The sequence below is a fragment of the Colossoma macropomum genome, unplaced genomic scaffold, assembly GCF_904425465.1.
Source record: "Colossoma macropomum unplaced genomic scaffold, Colossoma_macropomum, whole genome shotgun sequence".
NCBI classification, from domain to species: Eukaryota; Metazoa; Chordata; class Actinopteri; order Characiformes; family Serrasalmidae; genus Colossoma; species Colossoma macropomum.
In genome coordinates, this window is record NW_023494801.1 from 20,915,734 (window position 1) to 20,925,605 (window position 9,872).

The 9,872-nt window shown below is 41.4% G+C and overlaps 1 protein-coding gene across 1 annotated transcript; it reads left to right on the forward strand.

The window, feature by feature from the left end:
• The first annotated feature begins 4,293 nt into the window (after positions 1-4,293).
• On the forward strand, positions 4,294-7,004 carry socs3a (suppressor of cytokine signaling 3a). Its single transcript, XM_036590205.1, has 2 exons — positions 4,294-4,469; positions 4,945-7,004. The coding sequence occupies exon 2, from the start codon at positions 5,001-5,003 to the stop codon at positions 5,628-5,630; it is 630 nt and encodes a 209-aa protein (XP_036446098.1). The 5' UTR covers positions 4,294-4,469; positions 4,945-5,000; the 3' UTR covers positions 5,631-7,004.
• The last annotated feature ends 2,868 nt before the right edge of the window (positions 7,005-9,872 follow it).

Here is a 9,872-nt window from a genome sequence, read left to right on the forward strand (position 1 = left end):
GTCTGGGAAATACTACACCTTACTGTTTGTTTGCCTTATTCATGCACTCAGTAAATGAATTACTCATTTCATCTGGCAACAAGGGAAGAGACAAGCTTTGCCTCAGAGATGTCATAAATATTTTTGTGTGTGTCTGTGTGCTCTAGATTCCAGCTCTCCTCAGATAGAATTTCATGCAGGTTGTCATACACCCACTCACATGCACAGATGCACAACACTGAATACGGTTACTCAAACATACACACACATGAACTTCATTACAGCTTCCATTCTTGTTGTGAGACTTGCTTTCAGTTTTCTGAAATCTGCAGGGATATTTTTCCACACCTTCAAAGTTCAGTCTTAGAAGTTGGTTACCAGCAGCTTCTTTATTAGATACGCAGATTTTCTTCTTTTTTATCTGTTTCCTTTTCTCAGTAATGGCTTCATGACAGCTATACATCCTTTCAGACTCATAGTGTTGAGTCGTCTTCTCACAGTGAACAGAAACACCTGTGGATTTTTTCAGATCTGAAGCAAAAATGATTTTCTCCTCCTGCTCTCTCTCAAAGATTGAAGCTTATATATATAAATATATATATATATATATATATATATATATATATATATATATATATATATATATATACACAGAACTGTGCCACTACAGGCAATAGAGTAAGTGCAAATAAACAGAAATAAAGTAAAAAGTAACAAGAATTTCTTTAAGAAAGAAATTGAGGTGTTGTGAGCTGGTCTGAAGAACAAAGTTTGTTTCCAGATTTCTCCTCGACACCCAGAGCCTCAGCATGGATTTGATCATCACCATCACACGTCATTTAACAAGTATGAAGCCTTAATTAGCCAAATCAGACATTCGATGATTACTGGAGGGGAGGTTTGAAAATGGCTAAATGAACACACTGACATATGGAAAATCACTACTTTTTGTAATATTATTTGTTTTTAGTGTAATATATGTGTTTTCTGTGTAAAAAATACTTGTTGTCCATATAAATAGATTTTATATATAATTTTCTTAGCCTGAAAGCCCACTGCATACACTGTATACACTGTATGTATATATACATACTGTATATATTGTACACACACACACACACACATACATATCGCTATTGTCAGAAGAAAACCTTGTATCTCCAAAATGATGACTTTACAGGAGAAGGAAAAAACATACTTTACTTTTAATGTAAGTCAGTGGAACCAGACTTTTTTCAAAATCATTCTGGGCCATTTCTTTTGGTCCATTCTTCATGAAATTTACACACTTATGCACTTTCAGACATGTATATATATATTAGGGGTGGGAATCTCTAGGCACCTCACGATTCAATTTGATTACGATTCAGAGGGCTGCGATGCGATTATAAAACGATTATCGATGCATGTCGATGCATCTTTTATTTTCTATACATCATTTCTATTTTTTCACTGTGTGAGGACTTGGTAGTTTTAAAACAAAGTATTTGTAATGATCCATAGTGAATTTACTTCCAATATATTTTATTAATAAATCAAATGGAGGTGATGTGGCAAGTGAACTACAAGGCTCTCATTCACTGCCTTTGGAGCACATGAGACGCAGCTGCCACTCATCTGCGATAAAATGCGCAGTTTTGTTGTTCCACCTTAAATGGTGCCGCATTTACATTCGGCGCCTCAGTCAGAATTTAAGGTGGAACGGGAAAATTCGAACAAGAAGCTGGAGAATAAGAAGCGACTTCAGCCTCGTAAAACAGTCGAATGTTGAGAGACATTTTACAAGAAACTGCTCTGGTTTTGAGGAAAAGTTTTCTGGCGGAGATGGAAGGAAAGCGGCTATAGCTGAAGCTTAAAGCAGAGCGAAGTAAATCTGCACTCTCGTTTATATTGTTTAGCCTATACTAGGACTTCATCACATACTGAGACATGCTGGACATTAAATGTTTGATTTTTGTTGAAAGGTCAAAATGGCTCTTCTTATCATTTGTGTTGTGACTCCTGATCTAACCTGGCTTTTAATGCAGAGGGAGCCGGTCGGATTTCTCACTCATCCAGTTGTGTTTTTGTTATGTGCTGCCACAGACTGTCCGGGCGCTGTGCTTACCCACTTCCAAGTCCCGCCTTTAGCGTTCCGTCAACATTACGTTATAAATTAAATATTTAGAAAATCGATTTTTGATATTTGTGAGTCGATTCAGAATTGTTCACATCCCCATCGCGATGCATCTAAGAATTGATTTTTTCCCGCACCCCTAATATATATATACCCCTAATATCAGTTACCAGGTGTGTTTACATCATTTTACCTTTTTAGTGTTACACTTTACAAAGTCAGGACCAATTTGATCAATTGCAAAAGCAGGTTATGTCTATTTTCACTGGTTTTCCTACATAGTCAGGACTTTTTTGTCTTGAAAATGTATTAAACCAACACACAGACACACACACCCAGGAAACCTCACACAGAATCCCTAAAATAGGCTGCCAAAAGCACAGAAACCACTGAGACCATAACAACGACCTTCAGTTCCAGGTCAGTGGTGCCTTGGCCTGCTGGGTCACTCCACTGTCCACAGGTTTTGGCCTGAGACCCTGACAGCCCCACGGGGTTTTGAAAGTCAGTCTCTGTTTGTAAAATAGACACGGAAAGTCCGGCTCAGGGCCTTCCAAACGCAGTCGAACTTTCCCTGAGTGGGTGGACGGAATATTGGCCAGCAGAACTTGCTCTGTTTTGTCCGGTTTCTACCAAAGCAGACGAGGCCCGCTTCAGTTCCTCTTCAGGTTTTTTCAGAAGCTGACTGGTAATTTCACAAGCTAGTGAGTGTCTCAGGAGGCATCACTATACACCGCAGAGCGTGATTGTGTTACTATGTTAATAACCACCATCTTTCAGGAAACGAGTGTCACGATTAGCCTGCTTGTTCCCACCTGTAGTGCCACTGAGTCTGCCCCGAGGCACTCCCTGCTTTCTGACTCACCTCGCTAAACACAGCTGCTCTTCCATCTTACACGTTTTTACCACAATCGACCACACGCTGGAGTTCACTCAGCATTCATAACCCATTTATGTTCAGTGATCTGTCCTTCTGCATGCACTGAGGTTGCTCAGGTTTGGCCAGAGGAGCTGATGATTATTTGCAAGAAACCTATTAGCAGTACACAGCTATTAGCAGTGGCTGTGTTAACCACACTGTGTTATTAACCATCATTCACATCGTTTTTTTCCCTCTGCTGCCCTGTGGTCTCGATCTAAATATAAGAGTGACGGTAAGCGGCTCTAAATAGGCTGCAGTGAGGCCTCTTTCTCTCTTTCTCTCTCTCTCACTCACTCTCTCTCTCTCTCTCTCTCTCTCTCTCTCCCCACAGTGGGCTGGCAGTCAATGAGCAAAGCATTAAAACTGAAATATTACAACATGGCGAGGGAGGTATAGTACACATTGTGGCTTATTATAAGCACAGAGGTACACATGACCTTCAACCCAGCCTACACACACACACACACACACACACACTCATACACAATCCCATGCGATTTGTGAACAATGACAAATCAAGGCTATGTGATCACGGCACACATCATTGATCACCACACATAAATGAGCACATTAAGAGTCACTGGCATGATTCAGATTTCCTGTGCTTCCCTTCACATGCCCATTGTAATACTTGGAAATTGATTACAAAATTTGATTGCAGAATATACAGAACATATTACACAAAAATAAGATCTATGCAACTGTATCAGACAAATGGCAGTTTTTACCAACTATCTGCCAATTTTACTGATTTAAGCTGATTTTTTGCCATAATATTTCCTGGATTTTCAATGATTCACTAAACAACTATGATGACTTAATAATGTCTAGTTGACTTTAATAATTAAACACAGGATTCATTTATCATTGAAAGACAACACCATTAGCTCTCAGTACTTTTTGTCTAAGTTCTCTAGAAGGAGAGGTATGACTTCATATATTGGTTTAAGTAACTGTTTTGTGTTTGCACACCCAGCTCAGTTCCCCTATGTAAAACCGTGTCTGTTGCCAAGCAGCGCTGTCTGTTTTACTATCAGTTCAGCAGTGATCTGGCACAAACTTACTGTAAACGAGCCGCACAACTTCTCCTTGTTGGAAGAACAAAGAGAGGGAGGAGGGGGAGGGGCCACGGCCAGTACCAGGAATCCGCTTTAACACACTTACTGACAGCCTGCCTTTACTGGAACGGCTTCAGGGAGGGGCCTGGAACGAGAGGGCGATGGGGGCGGGGCTTTCGCTGGCGTGGGCGGGGTTTTGGCCCACTATAACAAGCTCGGCCGCTGGCTTTTCTCCCCACAAAGCTTCACAGCGTAGCAGAGAAGCTACGAGTAGCAAACACCGGATTTACTTTCCTCCACGGCTCTTTAACACAGCGAACACACAGCCGTCAGAGAGCTGCTTTGTTCGCGCTCACTTTGGATATAGCAGAGTTTCACAAAAGGACCTTTTAAGGTAAATATTTTACCGTTTATAATAGTTTCCTCTGATATTCTGCAGAATAGACCTGTTCAAACGAACGTTTATCCACGCGCTAGCCGCTAAAAAATCTCCGAAGTAGCTTAGCTTTCTCGGTGTATTATTGGTCAGAACACCTAAAATAAGCCAATTGACTGAATTAAGTGAGAGATGCCAGAATGTTTTAGCTTTAAAGTAGTTTGAAAAGGTTTATAATGACGTGTTTCACTGTAGATTAATTCACAGATGAGTTCATCTTATTCAGTTAAAGTTAGTGGAAAGTCTTATTGGACTAATTCAGAGATGAGTTCATCTTCCTTTCTTCAAGTTTTTGGAGAGTCTTAATAAAAATAGTGGTATTCCATCCAAGTGAACTCCCATCACTACCCTTCCAAACTAGTGACTGTGCTGTTGATTTTTTGTCTTTGCCTTAAAGCACTGTTCTAACACATCTCCCCCTCCTCCTACGTAGGTACCTCCATCTTTGAGTAACTTGGACCTGACCTTTATGCCAGCTCCTTGTGCGCAATGGTGACACACAGCAAGTTTGAGCCCGCAATGAGCAGCTGCACTCTGGATGCCAACATGCGGCTCGCTCCTCACCGTTACAAGACCTTCAGCTCCAAGCTGCAGTACCAGCTGGTCCAGAGCACGGTCAGGAAGCTCCAGGAGAGCGGCTTCTATTGGGCCTCCATCAGCGGCAAAGAGGCCAACGCCATGCTGGCGTCGGAACCCAGCGGCACCTTCCTGATCCGCGACAGCTCGGACAACCGCCACTTCTTTACGTTGAGTGTCAAGACAGACTCTGGCACCAAGAACCTGAGGGTGCAGTGTGACAGCAAGTCTTTCTTCCTTCAGACGGACCCCAAGAGCTCCCAGTCAGTGCCCCGCTTTGACTGTGTGCTCAAGCTTGTGCACCACTATATGTCTTCTCCAAGGAGTCCCACGTCCATGGGCAACATCCGCAGCGCCTACTACATCTACTCTGGAGGGGAGAAGATCCCCCTGGAGCTGCTGAAGCCCTTCTCCTGCACCATGTCCTCCCTGCAGCACCTGTGCAGGAAGACGGTCAATGGTCACTTGGACATTTCAAGCAAGAGGGACCAGCTGCCTCAGCCTCTCAAAGACTTTCTTCAGGAGTATGATGCTCCAATTTAAAGGACACAGCTCAAAGCTTGCTTGGTGTAGATGCACTGCCATAGAAAACATGATAGAGCTGTTCAGATGAATGAAGCAGCGAAAGGAATGATAGCTAGACTACATGAGACTGAGCACAGAAGGTTGAAGATTTGAAAGCTCTTCATGTTCTCCAGCTTTCCAAGCACATGGAGAAGGGACTTTGAGAGGAACTAGATGCTCTGGCGGTTTGACTTTTTGGTGAAACAACACAAACCAAGAGTGCTGCTATTGGTCACATTGGCCAGGTTTCTCCCAGGCCATGGGAGGAATGTTCTCCCTCAGTCAGTCTTATTTGCACAAGAAGTTATCAAGACAGTGGGTCTGCTGTTTTGATGAGAAGCATAGCTACCACTCCACCAGCTCCATCTGGGCCTTTTTGTGAACTGCCAGGCTACCAAAAGTACAACTAGCTTACAGGCAACTAACAAGTGTAATAGGGTCTCTTTGTGAATAGGAGGTTACACTTGCCCCCCCCCAGTGCCGGTAACCTGATCCACTCCACATGCCCACATGAGCACCAGCCTCTACCTCCTCACAGCCCCAAATCCGCCTGTGCTTACAGAGCGGGGAGCGGGCCTGACATTTAGCGGAAACCAACCGCCGCCTTCTTCCAAGTAAATATTTGTGCCTTTCATGGAAAAAGGAAGAACTGAGTAACAGCGCAGCACCCAAGGAGCAGAGATGGTTGTGAGCAATGAGTTCTGAGGGGAAAACAAGGCGACATGGACAGGAAAAGAAAAACAAACAAAGTGATCATTTTATGGTCAGTGTTTTTTTAGTTGTTTGTTTTTAATCCTTAAAGATCAAAATCTGTTTGGAAAAGTACGTGGTTGAAGGGACGGCCTAAAAACAACTGTAATGTCAAGGTAGTGAAAATGAAATACATGGATTTTTTTTATTTTTTTTACTTGAAAGAGTAACATCTGTGTAAACTGAGTTCTTAGGATGTAAGGGCCATGGGCCAGGCCTAATCCTCACTTCAACTGCAAGTATGGTTGTATTAAAGTGAGATGGGGCAGAGTAGCAGAAGAGCTTGCTTATGAATGTATTTAGATTGGGGACCTTGACCCTCGTCTATGTCAAAGAAAGGGCTAAAGGTTCACCCTGTCTTATTCTTGTTCTTTAACAAGACACTGTTTACATGTGTGAAGACATTTTTTTTTATCTGCTGTCTTTTGTAAAGATGTTTCAACCTTATGTCTGTTCATATGACTTGCGGTTAATGCTTGAAAAAAAAAAATCCCAGAGAAACCACAACAAAAGCAAGCAGACTGAAAATACTTTGCACATATTTATATTTATAAATCATTTCAGTAATTTATAATAAAGAGCACTATTTTTCTAAAAATGAAATCTGTGTCTTTGTGGTGTTTCCTACATCTTGACAAAAGAAATTTAAACGTAGAGGAATACTTCACTGAAAAGCGCCACCACTGCTAATAATGAATGAAGGCTAGCTTAGGCCTGTTAGCATGAAAGCAAATGAGATGATGCTGACAGGTCCCTGCTAGCTCAGCCATGCTAGTGTTTTTAGTTGAAGTATTCCTTTAAGGTAAACTCACTCACATATGACACCAGCTGTTCAAGCCCAGCCATGTTCCTTTCTCAACATATTTGTAAGTGTCTGATCTCAGAGCAGCCCATCCTGCTGAGATGAATCAGATACCCTCAGAGCCAGAGGAGGGTTACTGTTGATTCAGAGATATTTACTCCTAAAAGCGGGAATTTTCCTCCCCCCGCTGTCTCTGATCTGGCATTTCCAGTAAGACTTTGACCCTCATGAGTAACTCATCCTTTGTACGACAGGATTTTCGTCATCATACACAATGATAAGACAAAATCATCTATCATTACTGAAATTGGAAAAGTAAAATCTTAAGTGAAAAATGATCACATCTTTCTCGAGTCGTGTGCACTCTTAAAAATCTAAATGGTTCTAAATGGTTCTTGGCTTAGATAAGCAGTTCTAAGAAAGACCTTTAATTAGTATAGAACCTTACATTATGTGTAGGTTCTTTAAATCTTAAAAAAGTGTTCTTCAGAATGGTTCTTGACAGAAATATTCATTAAGAAGGTTTAAGAACCAAAAGTGGTTCTTCTATGGTGCCATTCCAAAGAATTCCCCTTTTTGGCACCTTTAGTTGGGCAAACTTAATCTATAAGTAATGAATGAAAGATAGCTTTAGCCATTTAGCATTAAGCACATGAAACACCAGTAACTAGAACCACTTTTGGGGCTTTATTTTAACACCTTAAACTCTCAGCAGGTTCCATTCCTCACTCTTATAATTTACATATTAGTTTCATGGTAATTACCAAATAATTCCTAGTGCTTACAGGATAACTAACCAGAATTAAGAACAACGACTAGTCTAGATATTAAGGAGCTAAACTAGTTAAAATTGTAACATTTCCCATATATTTTGCTATAAATACCTTTTGGGTGACTCCTACCTGTAGTACTATTATCATTCCACTCATTCTCTACCTTCAAAACCTTCAGTTAGGTACCTTCAGAAAGCCTAAACATACATTCCCTCTCAACAACCTCTTGACAAAGAGACAAAACAACCTTTATTATTTACGGCTCTTCTGTGCCGCACCCTACGGCGGGACATTGAACTGGAAGGTCTAAAAACAAGGCATGTTCCCAGATCTAGATTACAGGGTAAGCATTCACCTGCTTGTACAGTGAGTACAATATAAACAAAGTGATTTTCTGCTGAGGGAGCGGGGAAGGGGTGGAGAGTGTGTAAAGGAGAAAGGCCGCGTGCCGTAAGCAGCTCTTGATGAGCCATTGTACGATCTTTAGCCTCATGCGGGTGTTTGTCATGTCAACAGCTCTGATGAAGTGATGTGAGTGAGGAGGACTGGTGTGTCTGCTGGGAAACCAATTAGACTTGCTCTGATGTCAACTCTGTGTTGTGGTCTACCCAGCATGAACAGAATGCAGCTAACATTTCACACACTCGCATGGGGCCAGAGTGTGTAAGTGCCAGAGAGGCTTTAACAGCTACTACAACCACGTCTGAGAACGTGCGTGTACCCTGGCGTGCATAACCACTTGTCTTCTAGTGTAAATAACCCTCCTTCTGCGGCGTATTCCCCGCCATGTGACGTCAACTTGATGACATTTGACATTCTGTGTGCAGCGTCTAGTGGAGCGTGGCTTTACAACTTGCTATTAGTTTCGAGTGCATAAACCTTCTACAAACAAATGTCCTCCAAAGTCCTCTGACTCACTTTTTTCCAAGCTGAGACACCGAAATGAGCATTTTGTGATCGTCATAACAAAACCTCGCATCTCTGAACTGGTAACTTAGAGTAGAGTGGAGAGACAACAAAGAGCCCAAAACATTTTTCTTTCTAGTTTTTGATTTTTTCCCCCAAGTTCACTTATAACATTTGTGTGCCAATGATTCGTTTTTACTTTTTTTACCATCTTTAGCTCTGTCATTGTCCTTGGGATGTTTTTGTTACTGTGCCTTTAAGACTGATGTATGTACATAACCTCTGTTCTGATTGGCTGCCCTGCATTGTGCCTTGCTAAAAAAGCAGTCTGGGCTAAAACACTCCTTATAACTTCAATGAGAATGGGTGGAGCTAAACTGCTGCAGGCCAAAATGATAGATAAATGCAAATTAGTCGGTTCTTGACATCACAAAAACAGTGAATTGGAAACAGGCTTTTTTTAAAATGTTGTTTCCCCACATGGACTGTATGAACTGGGAGGGGTACGCTTTGAAATACTTTTATATAATGCATCAACCTCTGTTAACCACCTACATAGCCAAAGTTTTATTACACACCTCTATAACCTAAGAATAGCTTAGCCATTTTGAATTGAAGTCCCTGTAGTTACTAAATAATAAGCATTAGTATGTAATAAGCCTGGGATTTTAAGGGGTTAATTAAAAAATTATGATGTAATGTAAGGAGATTTTATTTTAAAGGATCCATATCATGTAAAAATGAATTTCTCTCATGTTTGGTTAATAAAGGAGTTTGTTAAAGTTTCAAAACATACAATTCACTACTCGGTCCATGTGGAAACTATGCTGCGAAACAGCCAGTTCTGAATTCAGTGTTTTTGTGATGTCATGAGAACCAACTCATTTACATGTATCTATCTATTCAGCTTACAGCGATTTAGCTCCGCCCACTCATACTGAAGTTGTAAGGAGTGTTTCATCTTGTTCCTGAGTGAGGCCTCTGCCAGAC

Coding starts and splice junctions, on each gene's coding strand:
- socs3a (XM_036590205.1), top strand. CDS start 5,001: ATGGTGACACACAGCAAGTTTGAGCCCGCAATGAGCAGCTGCACTCTG.